Source organism: Garra rufa, chromosome 7 (assembly GCF_049309525.1).
Source record: "Garra rufa chromosome 7, GarRuf1.0, whole genome shotgun sequence".
In the NCBI taxonomy this organism is placed as follows: Eukaryota; Metazoa; Chordata; class Actinopteri; order Cypriniformes; family Cyprinidae; genus Garra; species Garra rufa.
This window is the reverse complement of record NC_133367.1, coordinates 16,965,292-16,984,585: the sequence shown is the minus strand read 5'-3', so window position 1 is coordinate 16,984,585 and position 19,294 is coordinate 16,965,292. Positions and strand designations below refer to the sequence as shown.

The window sequence follows — 19,294 nt, the reverse complement described above, 5'->3', positions numbered from 1 at the left end:
TCAAATCAGTTTAACACAATGCAATTGTTTAAATGGGAAACCTAACACAATGGTGTTAAATGAAAAATATTTTTTTTAAATTAACTGTACAGTGTGGCAGAATCATTTTTTTGAGTGCTGTAGCTGGTCGACATATAAAAACTAAAAAGTTGATCCAGCCAGGGTTGGTGTTTGTGGCTAAGCCATCCGCATTAGCAACACAATGATATCAGTTGAGATGAGTAGAAACATGTAGAGTGTACCAGTAGTGCAGACTATGAAGTGTCCTTGTGTCCTATGAGACATTGTGAGGAGGTCGTAATGCCATTCTTGGTGAGGTAATTGTGAATTCTATCAGTTAAAATAGGATGTAAACAGGCAGGACAAAGTAATAAGTTATAATGGATTAGCAGTAATATGTCTGTGCAAAGATAATCACTCAAAATTCTAAACTCAAAAGTGTCTAGATCAGTTATGAGTGTTAATAATGTATTTACTGAAAAACATTAAGAACTTGCTGATTTATTGCTAGTGATATTGGTAAAGTTGTGTTTTAATCCGTTAAAAAATCAGGAAAAAAATGTATTTAAAATCTAAAATTTAATAATAATAATAATAATAATTCGTTACATTTATATAGCGCTTTTCTAGACACTCAAAGTGCTTTACAGTGTCAGGGGTATCTCCTCATCCACCACCAGTGTGCAGCATCCACCTGGATGATGCGACGGCAGCCATAGTGCGCCAGAACGCCCACCACACACCAGCTGACTGGTGGAGAGGAGACAGAGTGATGAAGCCAATCGGAATAGGGGGATGATTCGGAGGCCATGATGGTCAGAGGCCAATGGGCAAATTTGGCCAGGATGTTGAGGTCAAACCTCTACTCTTTTCGAAAGACATCCTGGGATTTTTAATGACCACAGAGAGTCAGGACCTCGGTTTAACGTCTTATCCGAAAGACGGTGCTTTTTGGCAGTACAGTGTCCCCGTCACTATACTGGGGTGCTAGGACCCACATAGACCACAGGGTGAGCTCCCCCTGCTGGCCTCACTAGCACCTCTTCCATCTTCCATCTTAAATCTTGGGATTCATAACACGGTTACTCTGAAGAGAGTTTCAGCTGATCCACTTCTCTACATCACCTTCTAATTTTCTTTAGTGTTCCTTTCAATGAAAGTATCAAAATGATAAACAATGTTACATTGTTTTTAGGCAGCCTCATGAGTCTGATTCAAGGACATCCTCTATCCTTCAAAGTGATGTCTTTTTGCTTCAGTGATGTTTGATTAACACTATTTTCCTGTAAGAAAACACAGATTCACAAATTGTAAAAATAATTGATGTGTCAGTTACACAGACACAACATGAAACATATCTTTTTTTAAGTATTTAAAACAGCTGCGTCAAATTGTCATCTTTGGTAGCAAGGTAAGACAAAGTTATTTAGTTTATTTGAGAGGCATGACAGTTTTTTTTTTTTTTTTTTTTTTTTTTGGCAGTGCACCACTGGTGAAGAACTGCTTCTGTGATGCTAAAAATAAAGGACCAAACATATACATAGTGTACAAAAATTATAGAAACCATCAGCTGTATGAAATACTTACATTCTGTGCTGCTGGTTTATACCCTCTGTAGCGATAGTAAATCACACCAGCAATTACAACTGCACCCACCAACAGAACAACAACAGCACCAACTGTTCCTGCTACAGCAGCAGAAGACAGACCCAAATCTGGAACAGCCAACGACAGACAGTCTTTATTACAAGGGAGTGAATGAGAATCCATTCAGTATTTGACGTTATCTTTCACTGACACTTATACCTTTCTACTTTGGTGAAACATTGTTAAGATATTTATTCAACTAATAAATGGTGCCTTCTGTTGTTTTTTAGCAAAACTGGTTAAAACATCACAAGCACTGTGAACTCAAAAAGAAAACTTTATTCAACAATATTCATCAATATTCAACTTTATTCAACAACATTAAGCATTTGCATGCTACTAATGTCCAAAACAGTCCACAACTGTGTGATGCCTTGATTATATACTCACCAGTGACAGTGACACTAAACCTTTTCACTCTGGCGATGCTGAAGCTGCTGTGGCTGATGTTCATCTGTAGTTTATAAAGTCCAGAGTCTGTGGTCCTGGTGTCTTTGATGGTCAAAGATCCAGTCTGATTCACTTCCAGTCTGCCTTTGAATCTCACACCACCATCTTCACACTGAACATCTATACAGGCTTTTTTGGGATCAACAGTCAATTGAGCGATGAGAGTGCCATTAAAATGCCACGTCAATGCATCATTTTGTTTTAGTATTTCACTACAATTTAAAGTGACAGAGTCTCCCTCGTTTCTCTTCACTTCTTCTTGTTCAGCAGCAGGAACACCTGAAACACAAACCAACAGCTGCCAGATAAGCGTTCTGAAAATAATAACAAATTCTGCAACATAAAAGAACTGTGAAGATGAAAGCTACAAGCCCCTTCTTGCACGGTTTATGCTTACATCTTGTATTTTGAATTCTTATTTAAACAGATAATAATCAGCTTGTCTCAGATTGTTAGACAGTCATATGCATTTGAGCTCAACTGCAGCTTTTCATAAAATAAACAAACAGCAAAACATTAACGACTCACCATTGAGAATAACATTAAATATTTTTTCACTGCTGCTGTTGCTGCCAATGATCTTCAGTTCATAAACTCCAGCATCTGTGTTTTTGATATTTGTGATGGTCAGAGATCCAGTCCGATTATCCAGCTTCAGTCTGTCCCTGAATATCTCAGTGCGATGATTACACTGAACATCTGTACAGATAAAACTGAGATCGCCATTGATTTGAGCGATGCGAGTGCTGCTGAAATACCATTTAATATCTTCTTGTTGGTTTGTTTCAACACCAGTGTGAAAAATCACTGAATCTTCCTCCATCACAGACACCAAAACTGTATCTGATCCAACACCAGATGCAACTGAAGAAAAAATATATATAAGCCAATCAATACTCTGCTGTGAACATGTTGTATAGATATCATGAAGATTTTGAACAGAGAAACTTGACTGGGTTCTCTAAAAAAAAATCGACATTCCACAAGTCTACATTTGATTCGTTTATTGATGTAAAATATAGCCTATCAACTTTTACTGACGGAATGATATTGACCTGATCAGTAGTGTGTTTAGGCACCGCGCAACCCACGCAATTGCGTGGGGCCCCATGGTCCAGGGGGCCCCCGCAGAACGCGATTTCTTCCGATGGGAATCGATAACCGGTCATTTTTGTAATTGGTTTAATACCAGACTGATAAGCTTTAGGACAAGCAATACTGTTATCGATACCTGCGTTGTTTTATCTCCGTATAATTATGTGTTAATTGCGATTTGGAAACTGTTCTCATAACCGGACGCGCCTGCCGTGAGAGGTTTGGCATGTGCAGCGGCACCGTCTCAATCTCTGTCCGGCGCAGGTCAAATAATTTTAAGGCAAAGGTGAGGTGCAATTCATATTTTTTTATTAAATAATTTACAAAATAATTATAAAACTTTCTGTCAGGCGTTATTTTACAAACAGCACGAGTGAATCTCCTAAAGCTCGATATGTCTTTCCCTCTCAAAATGCGCAAATGGCTAAATGACCACATCGCGTCTGCACTAAGCAAGCTGCACAGTGCATGGTCGAAACAGGAATTGTCACAGTTTACATGCATCGTCACTAAAGTTTATAATTTGCATTTTTTTTCAAGTTTGGTCAGTATTTAAACCATTCAGCACTTCTGCGCTCTCCAGAGACGGTATGCTCATAATTGGCCTATTGTGAAAACAAAAGTACACAGCATGATTAAACATTTAATAACACATTGAAAAAAAAAAAAAAAAACTCAACCGCTTAAAAAAAAAATCCGCGTAAAAGGGAAATTCACCCCAATTTCAAAAATGAAATCCAGGTCCTGAATGAATGTCTGTAAAAATCCGGATGGGAGTATCATTATAAATAATTCTAGATCTTAACAATAAGCCTTTTTATCATGTAGATTAAATCAGAGATGAAAATGTCCCTATAAACGGGACACTTAGGAGCAGTCACGCCTCCTTCCTGACAAAGTCAATATGTTAATTTTATTACATAAAATACATTTTATGTAATAAATATGTTAATTGTATTACATAAAAATACCTAGGGACGCTATAATTCCCTATGCCATTGTGTTGTGCTCTTATGTATGATGTTCAAACATGTTGTGGTATGCTGAGGAAACCTCTCTCTCTGTCGTTGAAGAGCATTTTTATTTTAAAAAGGTGCTTTATGTGCCAATTTCTGTTTGTTAAGAGGAATTTGTAAACTGCAGTAATAAAATAACTTGGAATTTTCAACATCTTTTTACATTATTTATTTTTGCACCAACTTATAGAAGGTAGTATAACGGTATTTTGTATCAGTATCGACCCCCCCACCGGGACCACTTGCCAAAGGCCCCCAAAAGACAAAACACGCCCCTGGACCTGATTACTTACAAGGTCACTAAAACTGTCTTGAGCCGCCTTTCCACAGAAGTTACCAGCAACAATTGGTCTGCATTTCAACTGCGTCAGGTTCATTTTTGTATCGTTAACACCGTTGCACTGAGTTATTTCTGTGGTGGGCACTGCTGTCACCCTATCCTAATCCTATCGTCAACACCACCTTACTGTAAAACGACCACAGAATAAGAGGTCGGAAGAATGGTTAAAACAAATAGGCTTACCGTGGTCGAGCAATAACAAGATCCCTGCAAGCGAATTAAAGAAAAGCTTCATTATTACAACCTTTCTCCTCAGATTCTGATTCAAAAGCCGTCGGTCTTCTGTTTTAGTAGAAACTTAGCGCTATTTAAAAGTGAAAGGAATACTCAGCGGCGGTTTTAGGCATGGGCGAACGGGGCATTTCTGCTGAAGGAGCCGCGCAGAAGCTGAGCGAGCGGAGAGGAGAGGGTGGGGGTGTTGCGGGTCACAGAGTACAGTTCACCTCTCCCAAATGAAGCGGACAAGGAGGGGGGCTATACTCAGGAGCTTGCTATACGAATGGCAGGACAATTATGTAAATTGGTCCAAATGTAGCCTACTCTGTAGGGAATTTTAATCCGCGCTTAATGCCTGTAAAATGCTGCCCTAGATCCTTTCAGGATATCTATTTCTCACTCACACCTCCGCAGTGATCCAAGTCTACATGCTCATTTCCATTCCAGTCTGTGATGAATGTGCAGAAACTCGTCGAGTTTATTTTTGTACTTGGTAGTGGTTTGCTTCTTGTTGCCTGCGAACTAGAGGAACCAGCGCTTCATAATTTTGAATTAACGTAATCGCGATTCTGCTTATACAGGGCTGCCAACTCTCACGCATTCAGCGTGAGACTCACGCAATTGACTCTTTTCACACGCTCTCACGCCACACATCCATTTTCTCACGCAGTCAAAAGCACCCTCAGTTAAAACTGTAATAATAAGATATTGGCTAAACAGATTTGGCAAAAGCTCCAGTGCGTATTTGTGCTCTGGAAATCGCCAAAAGACAACGTGTTTTCGTAGCGCTGAGCAATGTAGCCAATCACAGACATTTATGTTGATCTAGAACGCCTGTGATTGGCTACATTGCGTTCTGAATTCACTCACCTCTAAACGCCAGATTGCACTTGTGGACTCTCACTGTAAATAAGCGGTTCATTGATAATAAAAGGACTTTTGCGATTAACTGAAGCGACACGTTTTTAGTGATTATCAATGAAGGGCTATTGCGCACTCCAAGGCTACGTATAATACGTTTAGAATTTGAATAAAAGTTTTGTTTTTCGTCCTGCTAACAGCTGTATACCCGGTACAAAAAGCAGAATTTCGGGAGTGATAAATCCCTCATGAATGAAGGATTAATTTTCGAATATGAGAAAAATATAATTGTTCAGAACAGCAGACTACAGAAAAATATTTGAATTTTCGTTTCAAAATATATATATTTTTAAATGCAGTTGCAATTATTTATAATGGATAAATCTAGGAATTCTTTTACTGCACATAACTTTTTACCACAACAAGAAAAGTTAATAGTTTTGCAGCACTGCAACAGTTATTTTACATTTTATAATAACAACACAGTATGACATTTTTATAAATATATTAAAAAATAACAAATAATTTCACAATGCTGAAGTCAGACCAAATTTTAATAAAACAAACTGCTCATGCGAACATGTGTGTAGCACCTTTTTTTAATCATGATTTAAAATGCAGTGTTTAGTTATAATTTTCAATTTATTATTATTTTTTTAACAGCAAAAACATTTCATTGCCAGAAAAAAAAATATATATATATATATTTATGGCTGGTAAATTCTCTCAAATCACCAAAAAATTTTGTTTGTATCATGAATAAAATGGCAGATATGGCAAAAAGTTTTAGGCCCTGCTTGTAAGTGTAGAAATTACAACAAAAGTATTGCAATTCCCCTACTATAGAATAAGAGAAAATAACATACTGGTGAAATACTCATTTTTATTTACTTTACAGAATTGTTTTCCAATATTACTGTCGTTGGAATAATACTATAAAATTATTATTATTATTATTATCATTATTCTTTTTTCAAATTATTTTTTATTCTAATTTAGACTGAGACACTATATCACAACTAATAAGAGGATTAAGTCCCCTTTAAACCTCAAGATCAAGTCAATTCACCAGCTTTTTTCTTTGTTTAGTTTTCACACTGAAACTGTATTGGAGCTCTGAATTGTGAACTCTCAAAGTGCACCAGATAGATGAATTTAACTGTAAAATGTTCAAAATTTTCTTACGGGGGAGCATGCCCCCGGACCCCCCTAAAGACACTGCTGTGGGAATTCTCACTCCAAGCTGAACTCAGAAGTTGGCAGCCCTGGCTTATATAAACAACTGCTTTTGGTGCTAGCAAGTTAAATGTATAAATATACTAGTGTTTCCTTTAAAAATGAGCTGTGATAGATAGATCGACACATAGCTCACTCTGGCGAGTTGTTTTACTCTCTCTCTTCCCCGCCCGACTCGCGCATGATACTCGGCAGAACAGGTTGCCACGTGAAAAAAGGCTGGACTAAACATCGAAGTGAACTGCTTGCACATGTCTGTGGGATTAATGTAGAAGGAGACTTAAACACGCAGTAAAGTGTGCGCAGCTATTAGTGTCTGGCTTTTAGTTAGAACAATAAACATCATTTTTTGTAGCCTACTTGGAAGGATAGATGTGTTGGGAGCTAATAAATAAGCTTTCTATTGATGTATGGTTTGTTAGGATAGGGCAGTATTTGGTCGAGATACATCTATTTGAAAATCAGGAACCTGAGGGTGCAAAAAAATCTAAATACTGAGAAAAATTGCCTTTAAAGTTGTCCAAATTAGGTTCTTAACAATGCAAATTACTAATCAAAAATTACATTTTGATATATTTACAGTAGGAATTTTACAAAAAAAATTTCATGGAACATGATCTTTACTTAATTCCCTAACGATTTTTGGCATAAAAGAAAAATCTATAATTTTGACCCATGCAATGTATTTTTGGCTATTGCTACAAATATACCCCAGCGACTTAAGACTGGTTTTGTGGTCCAGGGTCACACACACACACACACACACACACATACATATATATATATGTGTGTGTGTGTATATATATAGATATAGGTATTATGTGTTAATATGTGTTATCCAGATTAATTTCACACTTGACTAGTACTAATATGTCACTTTGTTTCATTATACAGTGTATACATTATACAGTGAATACATCTTCCGTTATTTACCACAAAAGAAAGAATGTGAAATGTTACAACATGCCCCGTAGGTGGCTTACATCTGAGGTGCCTGATGTACAGATATGACAGCTTAAAAAGAGTAAAAAAATATGCACATGACAAAGTATAATATTTTGTCAATAAAATAAAATTACTAACTTTCAAATAAAATAATGACTTTTTTTAAATAATTAAAACACACAGTTGCAAGACAAATGAACGAGCCAAAATGCTTTACATTTCTTGAAATAATAATGTCTGAACATTAAACATTGACTGTCAGTCTCATCTGTTTCTTGTGGTTTCTCATAAAAAAAAAAAAAAAAAGTAAATAACTACATTGCTACGTTCATATAATAGCATAGTTTAATAATAGCAAGGCACATTGTAAAGCAATCCGACTGGGATTTAAAACAGGTTAGTGTGTTCTGCTGGTTTGCAAAGCATTAATAAACAAATCAACTGACAAATAACAGATTTGAGATTAAAATATAGCAGATTTGTCTAGTTTTAAATGAATACTAAACACTGAGATAAAAAAAAAAAAAATACTAAAGCCAGAAATGTACTTTTACTATGGTAAAAATAAAGATTCAGCGATTTCTTCAAAATACTTTTGCATTTTGGCACACTTTTTTTTTTCTCTGTGTACAGTTGCTATGTCAACTTGTAAATACCATAAATTTGTTTATGCTACCATGTGTCATGACTAATTTATTTTTGATCATCTATATTAAAGAGAAATAATCATCCAATGTTTAAAATTAAAAAGGCTTTACAGCCTTTTTTTTTTCTTCTTCTTCTTGTATGGTTTATTGGCGGTTGACAAGCCAACTTATGGTGTATTACTGTCAACTACTGGACTGGACTGAAGCATCGACAGGGATTAAAATAAATAAATAAATTATTCCTTCGAATCCTGTTATTTTGATATAATAAAGTATATATATATATATATATATATGTGTGTGTGTGTGTATATTTGCACTCTTGACTATTCTGAAGCACAATTTAATAGATTTGTTAAACTGAAATTAGTTATACATAGATCCTTCAATTTCTTACTCAACTTGCCTCATTCTTTGTTAATTGCTGTACAATGTAGAAGTACATGTTGAATAGTCTCCACTTAACTACAGAATACACACAATCCAGTTGATGTTTCCCTATAATGAACAATGAGTGATTTAAACCAGAATGTCCAATCCACAGTTGTGTAATAATACTAATAATACTAGGGGAGAATAAAAGCCCCACAACAAATTCTTATTTGAACTTATTGGACTGTTTCAACTTTCTTAAAGGGGTCCTATTATGCTCCTTTACAAAGTCTTTATTTTGTTTTTGGGGTGTACTTGAACATGCTGTCATGCTTAGTTGTTCGAAAAATGCATTATTTTTTACATAATTTAATTTAAAAGTATTGTGATTGGTCAGAAGTCCCACTGCGTTGCGATTGGCAAACAGCGTAGACCGCGTTCCGCCCTGCTGCGCCCCTTCCCAAAGCAGCAAACTAGATTAAAGTGATTATTTTAAATATTTTACGTTTTCTTTTAATTTCTTTTAAATACGTTACATTTTAACATGGATTTTTTTTTTTTTTTTTTTTTTTACAAAAGCACATCTGATCGCTAAAGGAGGCTTTTACCGACTGCCCCGGAGCCATGTGAGGCACTTATTTATTATGGATCGACGTATTTTCAGTCTATGCTGTTCTATGAGTGCCAGAATTAATTTAACCCTCTACTGCACGCATTATGATAGACTTATAAAAAAAATATATATTTGACTGTTTTTCTTTTCTTAGAATGGCTTAACTTGAAGTGCTGTAAATTATTATTTATTTTTTTAAGGTACTTTATGATATGTTGCCATATGGCAACAACATCCAATAGTGGATCTAACTTAGAAATTTCTAACTTAGAAGTTTCCTTATAATTATTAATTTTCTTGTTTGAAATGTTGTTTGTGTTGATTTAATTGGTGTTACAACTTTTCAAAGTGGATGGTGTGGAGTTGTGCAAGGAACTAGGAGTTGAAGAAAGGATCACTACAATGCACAGCCTTCAGTGCTTACTATTGTTTTCAACTTGGCTTGTCCACCCTACATGAAGAATTCACTGACTTTCTGGCAGCATGTCATAGCAAAGATAACTGAGGTGGGTGGCAAGCCCCTTACAATATCTATCACCCAAATAATTAATATCCTGTGTTAAAAATGCCAAATATACTGATACACAAGGGTGAAGATTTCGACATTCAGTGTTTCAAAAGTGACGATTTAAGTTCAATACATTTTAAATGTCAACAGTGTATATATATAATGTGGCAAGTTTTTTTTAATACCAGTGTCATATGATTCACAGTTCCCTATCAGTCGGTCCGTTCGACGTCTCGTCGAGACCGACGAATTGGGATATCGCCTGGATAGACCAATATACTTCGTGTGTATACAAACGAGCCAATGAATATTGGCATGCATGATTGCAGCCAGCTGCGGCTGATCACAGCGTGAGCATATAATACGCAGCAGGTGCATGCATCATCAAGCTTTCGCTTCGGAGCTGGACCATTATTGTGGAACGAGCCAAGAAGCAACACTCACCTCCTTTTCGTCTCTTTGTGTTGGCCTCAGCATTAAAAGAGCAAATTCCTAAAAGAGCAATTTTTGAAAAGAGTGATTTTCTAAAAAGAGCTCCACGGGTTGAGCGTCTTTTTAAAGACGAGGCGTCATGCCTTTCTCCCCGTGCGTTTCTGGGTGCGGCCGTTTCCTGGCGCCGGGTGATGGCCACGCACACTGCCTCACGTGTCTGGGCTTACAACACGCTGAGGCAGCGTTCGTGGATGAGTCATGTCCTCATTGTGGGGGGATGACCATCACGGAGCTGCGGACCAGACTCCGTTTCCTGCAAAGGGGCGGGGTTCCAGTCCCTCTGCCCAGAACGAACGTTCCTCCAGGCAAACGCCGGGGGGGCGTTGTCGCTGGAAGCAGAGGGCTGCCCGGTCTGATGGTGACGGTGAGGAACTCCCCGCCCATTCCATCGGCGGGGGCTCCTCCTTCCACCGACACTCCGTCGCCACCGGGGCTCTCAGGGGAGCGGGTTGGACCTCCCTTAGGGGTACCGCCCGTTACTTTTGGGGCCCCCCCCGACGAACAGATGTCGGTTGCAGCATCGGGGGGAGAGCCAGACCTCTCTGAGGAGGAGGAAGGCACACTGTCGTCCACTGGGCGGTCAGCGGTGCCTGATACTGACCCGGAGATGATGGCTATGCTTGCCCGGGCCGCCGAGAGGGTAGGGCTTGAATGGAACCCTCCATCACGTCCCGACCCCTCCCGGCTGGATGACTGGTATCTCGGGGTGGCCCGCGCTGGTTCTCAGCGCCCCACCCCGGTGCCATTCTTCCCGGAGGTGCATGAAGAACTCACCCGAACGTGGACGGCACCTTTCACTGCCCGAAACCGCTCGAGTGGGACTTCCTCCCTAACCACCCTTGATGGCGGACCAGCGCGGGGATACACGGCCGTCCCGCCGGTGGAGCGTGCGGTTGCGATGCAACTGTGTCCGGGCGCCGCTTCCACCTGGCGGGGCAACAATCCGTCGCTCCCGTCCCGGGCCTGTAGGCACTCGTCGGCTCTGATCGGCAGTGCCTATGCGGCCTGCGGCTCCGCTGGTTCCGCCCTTCACGCTATGGCGTTGCTACAGGTGCATCAGGCCCAGGCACTGAAAGACCTGTACGAGGGTGGTCACGACCCAGAAGTTCTCCGTGAACTTCGTATCGCCACGGACCTCGCGCTACGTGCGACGAAGGTGACCGCGCGGTCTCTGGGTCGTGCCATGTCCACCATGGTGGTCCAGGAACGCCATCTCTGGCTGTGTCTGGCTGATATGAGGGACTGTGATAAGACCAGGTTCCTCGACGCTCCGGTGTCCCAGACCGGCCTCTTCGGCGACGCTGTGGAGAACTTCGCCCAGCAGTTTTCCGCGGCCAAGAAGCAGACTGAGGCCATCAGTCACATCCTGCCCCGGCGTACAGTTGCTGCCTCCACCCGTACGCCGGCGGCACCCCAGTCTGCTCGTCGCCAAATACTCGACAAAAGAGCAAATTTCTCTATCTCTGGGTCCCCATGTGGGACTACGGGGAGTGCGCAGGTCATCCCTCACCCGTCCTCCCCCCTCGCCAGCGAGCGACGATGGGCGGTTCGAGAGTACGGCGAGACGGACTACTCACGCACCATCGGCTCATACGCAGGTAAGCGTCTCACACACTCAACATACAGACGCTCTGACCCCGCCCCGGTCCGGCAACGAGACTGTGAGGCAGGGCCCTGCCCCCCTCATCGCTGCTCCCCCGCGGGTACGCCGATGGTCCCCCTTGTGCCGCTTGTTCATTTTCTGGGAGCCTGGAAAGAGCTTCCCAGCCCATCTTGCTGGCTCCTTCGGACCATCACTTCCGGCTATGCAATTCAGTTTGCCCGGCGCCCTCCCAAGTTCAGAGGGATTCACTTCACCTCTGTCAGGGCCGCAGATGCTCCCATCTTGCGTGCAGAGATCGCTTCCTTGCTGGCAAAGAAAGCGATACAGCCGGTCCCTCCAGCCGATATGAGGACAGGCTTTTACAGCCCGTACTTCATAGTACCCAAGAAAAGCGGCGGGCTTCGACCGATCTTGGATCTGCGCGTCTTGAACAGGGCCCTTCACAGGCTACCGTTCAAAATGCTCACTCAGAAACACATTTTCAGATGTGTCCGTCCCCAAGATTGGTTTGCAGCGATCGACCTGAAGGACGCGTACTTTCATGTCTCAATCCTTCCGCGCCACAGACCCTTTCTGCGGTTCGCGTTCGAAGGCAGGGCATATCAGTACAAGGTCCTGCCCTTCGGGCTGTCCCTCTCCCCCCGTGTCTTCACGAAGGTCGCGGAGGCGGCCCTTGTTCCCCTCAGAGAACAGGGCATTCGCATTCTCAACTACCTCGACGACTGGCTCATCCTAGCACAGTCTCGGGCTCAGTTATGCGAACACAGGGACCTGGTGCTCGCACACCTCAGCCAGTTGGGTCTTCGGGTCAACTGGGAAAAGAGCAAACTCTCTCCAACACAGAGAATCTCTTTTCTCGGTATGGAACTGGACTCGGTCAGCCAGACAGCACGCCTCACGCAGGAACGTGCTCAGTCGGTGTTGAACTGCCTAGACACATTCAAGAGCAGGACAGCGGTCCCACTCAATTTCAGAGGCTCCTGGGGCATATGGCAGCAGCTTCGGCGGTGACACTGCTCGGGCTGCTCCATATGAGACCGCTTCAACACTGGCTCCATGGCCGAGTCCCGAGGAGAGCGTGGCTTCGCGGCTCTCACCGGGTTCAGATAACTCCGGCTTGCCGCCAGACTTTCACCCCGTGGTCAGACCTCTCATTCCTATGGGCTGGAGTACCCATGGAACAGGTCTCCAGGCATGCTGTGGTTCACACGGATGCCTCCGCCACCGGGTGGGGAGCCACGTACGACGGACAGGCAGTTTCAGGGGTTTGGACGGGCCCCCAGCTGACTTGGCACATCAACTGCCTCGAGTTGCTTGCAGTACGTCTCGCCCTGCTCCGCCTCAAGGGGCACCTACGTGGCAAACACGTGCTGGTCCGTACAGACAATATTGCGACCGTTGCGTACATCAACCGGCAAGGCGGTCTACGCTCCCGTCGCATGTCGCAACTCGCCCATCATCTCCTCTTGTGGAGTCAGAAGCATCTGAGGTCGCTTCGTGCCATTCACATTCCCGGGTTGCTCAACCGTGCGGCCGACGAGCTCTCACGAGCTGCGCTTCCCGGAGAGTGGAGACTCCACCCCCAGTCGGTTCAGCTGATTTGGAGACGCTTCGGCGAGGCTCAAGTAGATCTGTTCGCCTCCCCGGAGACAGCCCACTGCCAGCTCTTTTTCTCCCTGACCGAGGGCACACTCGGCACGGATGCACTGGCATGCAGCTGGCCGCGGGGCCCCCGCAAATATGCGTTTCCCCCAGTGAGCCTTCTCGCACAGACATTGTGCAAGATCAGGGAGGACGAGGAGCAGGTCCTTCTGGTAGCCCCTTATTGGCCCACTCGGACCTGGTTCCCCGAACTCATGCTCCTCGCGACAGCCCCTCCCTGGCAAATTCCTCTGAGGAAGGATCTTCTGACTCAGAGACGGGGCACCTTATGGCACCCGCGTCCAGACCTCTGGAAATTACATGTCTGGTCCCTGGACGGGACGCGGAGGTTCTAAGTGACCTACCCCAAGGGGTAGTTGACACTATTACTTCGGCGCGAGCGCAGTCTACTAGACATGCCTACGCCCTTAAATGGAACCTGTTCGTTGATTGGTGTTCCTCCCGGGGAGAGGACCCCCGAAGATGCCCGATCAGAACCGTGCTCTCCTTGTTGCAGCAAGGGTTGGAGCGTAGGCTGTCCCCCTCAACCCTTAAAGTCTATGTGGCTGCTATAGCTGCCAACCACGACCTCATAGAAGGAAGGTCGGTAGGGAAGCACGACCTGGTCACCAGGTTTCTTAGGGGAGCCAGGAGGTTGAATCCCACTAGGCCCCCTTCCGTGCCCTCTTGGGACCTGTCGCTAGTGCTCACAGCACTGCAGCAGGCTCCCTTTGAGCCTTTGCAGTCAGTTGAGCTGAAGTTTCTCTCAATGAAAACTCTGCTCCTGCTTGCATTGGCCTCCATCAAGAGGGTAGGAGACCTGCATGCATTTTCGGTCAACGATTCGTGCCTAGAGTTTGGCCCGGCGGATTCCCAGGTAACACTGAGGCCCCGGCCAGGTTATGTGCCCAAGGTTCCCACGACTCCCTTCAGGGACCAAGTGGTGAGCCTGCAAGCGCTGCCCTCGGAGGAGGCAGACCCAGCCCTAGCTTTGCTTTGCCCCGTCCGAGCACTTAGATGCTACGTTGACCGGACACAAAGCTTCAGGACCTCTGACCAGCTCTTTGTGTGTCATGGAGGCAGGCAGAAGGGGAATGCCGTCTCCAAGCAGAGGATGGCCCACTGGATAGTGGATGCCATTACCCTGGCCTATCAGGTTCAGGGTGTGCCCTGCCCCCTCAGGCTGAGAGCGCACTCGACTAGGAGTGTCGCATCCTCCTGGGCATTGGCTCGTGGCGCCTCGCTAAATGACATTTGTAGAGCTGCGGGCTGGGCGACCCCTAACACGTTCACAAGGTTCTATAGCCTTCGTGTAGACACAGTTTCCTCCTGTGTTCTTACCTCAAACGGGTAGGCACAGAGAGGCCTCGGGTCGGCTTGCTATACTGCTCCAGAGTAACCTAAGAGTAGCTCTGTCGAGCTCCTCCGCTAGCTTGACAGCCGACGTAGCGGAACGTCAGGCGTCAGGCCCTCACTCGATGAATCCTTCAGAACCGATAGAGGGCTAGGCTCTACGTAGAGACTCAATTGCATCTCTTACAATTCCACATTGCGCCCTAGAGGCTGTGTGTTTCCCCGGTAGTACTTCTACCAGTATACGAGGGTTCAATCACCTCCAATCTTCCATATAAACCGGAATTGAGTTATATGTGTATTGCTCCGAACCTCCTATCGGAAGGACGTGAGCTCCGCATATTCCCAGTGCTTCAGTTTCACTGAAATAGATGGTGCTGAGTTATACAGTGACTGACTCTCCTTGATGCGAGCCCCTGGCCAAAGCCAGTAACGGGTCCCAGGGGGGCCCGCTCAGGACACTGGAAGGGACAGCAGCCACGGCGCTTTGTTAGGGATCCCAATTCGTCGGTCTCGACAAGACGTCGAACGGACCGACTGATAGGGAACGTCTCGGTTACGTATTGTAACCCTCGTTCCCTGAAGGAGGGAACGGAGACGTCTCGTCCCGTCGCCGAGGCTCCTGTACCACCGCTGTACGGCCGGGCCTGTCCCAGCTCCTCAGCGAAACCTTGATGATGCATGCACCTGCTGCGTATTATATGCTCACGCTGTGATCAGCCGCAGCTGGCTGCAATCATGCATGCCAATATTCATTGGCTCGTTTGTATACACACGAAGTATATTGGTCTATCCAGGCGATATCCCAATTCGTCGGTCTCGACGAGACGTCTCCGTTCCCTCCTTCAGGGAACGAGGGTTACAATACGTAACCGAGACGTTCCATGCATACGCAGTAAAAGTTGACTTTGAATGAAGTGTTATAAAACCAGGGCAAGAGATGGACTTTCAGGGCCTTGCCGTATACTCTGCTTATGATAAATAAGTAGTTTGTGATCCCCAAGAATGTTTAAAAAGTTCCAATTAGTACTGTGTATTAGTGTAGTACTGCGTTTGGTAAAAATGGGTTTGTGATAAAAAAAAAATGTACGCATATAAAGTTACAATTAATGAAATGTGTACTGTTGGAAAAAGGTTGTTTTTGATTCTTAATGTTTAAAACATTTTTTTAGAAAATGTAGAATGCAGTAGAAAAATTTACTTAATGGGATGTATTGATTATGAAAAATTTAATATTAAGCTTAATATTCTTGATATTTACAATTTTATAAAATGTTTTAAAAAGTTAGAAATAGTATAAACAATTGTTTTTGGAAAAAATAATTGCTCAATATTTGCATCCTGTTAAGACACATTGAGGTAGAGCTTATTTTGTGATAAAATGTTAGGGTATAATCAATTAATGAAATGTGTTGTGTACTGTTGGGAAAAAATGTTTTGCTTTATAAGAACAGTTTTGAGTATAATTTTTTTTTTTTAAGTAAAATTTTGCATTATGCATCCTGTTATGACATTGTGATAGAGCTTAAAACATTCACCCTGTGAAAAATGTGAGAATGTAATGTTTTGAATGTTTAATAAATGTGATAAACAGCATCCTGGCCTTTTTAATGTGTTGTATACATATTTGCCACCATAAGGTACAAAAGGCTTGTCACTGGGGCAGTACCCTTAAAAAAGACTAATTTGTACCTTTTTTAAAAGTACATTATGGTACCATAGCACTAAATGGTACAATTTAGTCAGCAAAGGTACATATTTGCCTTTGTACGGTACATACTGCAAGGGTACAGATATGTACCCATGTGAAAGGGTACAACGGGTGTACCCTTGAGGGTACTGCCCCAGTGACAAGCCTTTGTACCCCTGAAGGTACAAATTTTTTTTTTTGTAATACAAATACCATCAACATATGACTAATCAACATTATATTACTAGCATTAATGTTGTTATTGTTACAACTTAAAAGATCACAGCTGACTTTGTTAGCTAGCTAACCTTTTGCAATATTGCACATTCCACCATTTGGCAACACATACATTTGATCGATTTACAAAAAAACGAATTTCATAAAAACTTTTTTGAGTGGTGAATATGTCATCATTACTTCCTGGAGGTGATGTCTCTGATTTTTTTGTGAATGTGACATGAGTTGATCCTATGTTTTAATTGACGTTTTCGTTTGCTTTCAGCAACTACTCACAATAGACGTCAGTCTGTCAGAAATCGCGCTAAAGAAAAACACTGCATGTCATGTGACTTAACCAAAGCACATCATTGGCTAAACTAAGATCTTCTCTTTCCAACAAAATTTTTTTGAACGTTTGTCTTAAAGAGACAGTGGCAGGGAAATGAACATAAAGAGCATGTTGCCATATGGCAACACCGTGCGGCAGAGGGTTAATATAACTCCGATTGCATTCATCTGAAAGAAGGAAGTCATATACACCTAGGATGCATGAAGGGTGAGTAAATACGCTATTGTTGGTCCTATCGTCAGCATGCACGATCGCGGATAGGTGATATTCTCATTATTGTGCTAATGTATTTTAATTATTTGCATGCCTGAAACCATAAGGCTAGTGAAGCTATCTACACTGTATGATGAATAAATCTCTTACCACACACTGCACGTCTACGGCGAGGCGCCGACGCGGCCACGGATGATCACTATAGTCAATGCTGTTGTTTACATCAGCCGCAGATCTGCGTGTGTTTGGACCCTCTGTACAACACACGTGAATGGCGCTGCTTCAGCACGGCTACCGGAGCAGTTCGCGGACCCTTTAGTTAAAGCTGCGTTTAAATGAGCTGACCTACGGCTCTCTGTAGCATCCCAAAAGCGGCTATCCATAATATATGGGTAAAGTTAGGCGAATCCCCACCTGTCGACACATTGAATTTCAGTAGGCGGGACTTACACTGTGACATAATAGCCTCCGGAAAACAAACGCTGTAGTCCAAACGAGTTGTTTCGTTGTAGTTCTTGAAAAGGGATTAAAAAAAAAAAAAAAGAACTAAATATCTCCATTTGGAGTGGACTTTGAGATTTGCAACTTTGTAGATTTTTTTTTATGCCCAAACATACACACCACACACCGGCTAAAGTTCAAAAAGTGAAAAAGCATAATAGGACCCCTTTAATCCAAGATTCTGATGCAGATCCATAAATAATATATCCAAAATCAATTACTGATCTGATCAGTGCACAGTATATTCTTTGCAAAGATTTTTGCCTAGCTCTCCATTCCATCCCTGATAAACATCTTAATATATTATTACTTATTTTGCATTTGTCTAATACTTTCTCCTGTCTCTTAAAAGTCAACCATCATTCCATCCATATCCCTAAGTATTTTATAACTTTAACTTGTTCCAGTACCCGACCTCATAGTAGTTTCACTTTGATTTCAGGGATACTATTTCTCTTTGCAAAACAGACTAGTTGAGTTTTAGCAACTGAGAATCGGAAACTCAATTTATTGGCCCACTGTTCCACTTTATTAACCGCTGCTAAATGATGCTGTAAGTTCGATGCAAAAATGTGTCACTATTTGTCAAATTTACTTTAAAAAAATAAAACAAGGTGAAAATAAAAGGGGAAACAATTAAAGTGTAATGGTGCGTTCACACCGGACGCGACTTGCGCGGAAAAAACGCGCTATTCGCGCGTAGTTGAACGCTTGAACATTTGAGTTTACTCGCGCCATTCGCGCGGTAAAATTCGCGTCATTCGCGCGTGACATTTTCTTCACAACAGACGCGAATTCGCGTCAAGGGAGGGGCTTCTGTCACTCGTCAGCGGGAAAGTAGTTGTAAAATAGGTGAATGAGCTCAATTTGCCAGCTTTAGCTTGCTTGTAGTCTCAATATGTATGTATATGTAGGTTAAATTGAGTAAAGAGCGTTTTTTAAAACTAACCAGATTGTCCGACCTCTTCGCTCACTTTATTCCTAGCAAGATCCCTTTTATTCCTGTTTCTACAAAAGTCCAAAGATGTATCGTACAGCTCCGAGGAACCACAGACAGCAACGGTGATTTTGTCCGCCATTGTTGTTTCGGATTTCTGCCTCCGTCACTACTAGAGCAAGCTCCTGATTGGTTACCGCGGCGCGGAATTCCGCCGAAGTTCAGATTTTTGAACTCGCGCGTTTCGCGCTATTCGCGCGAATGGCGCGGCAAACGCTTGAAACGCTCAATGCGCGCCGCGCCGCGCCATTCGCGCTATTCGCGCGTTTCGCGCCGCCTCATTCGCGCGT

General features: G+C 43.0%; 1 protein-coding gene across 1 annotated transcript; it reads right to left on the bottom strand.

Moving 5' to 3' along the window:
* Positions 1-271: 271 nt before the first annotated feature.
* LOC141337816 (uncharacterized) lies at positions 272-4,915 on the bottom strand. The gene is made up of 5 exons (XM_073843405.1): positions 4,732-4,915; positions 2,626-2,961; positions 2,038-2,376; positions 1,588-1,715; positions 272-1,283 (listed from the first exon to the last, which is right to left on the bottom strand). The coding sequence occupies exons 1-5, from the start codon at positions 4,781-4,783 to the stop codon at positions 1,215-1,217; spliced, it is 924 nt and encodes a 307-aa protein (XP_073699506.1). The 5' UTR covers positions 4,784-4,915; the 3' UTR covers positions 272-1,214.
* Positions 4,916-19,294: the final 14,379 nt, after the last annotated feature.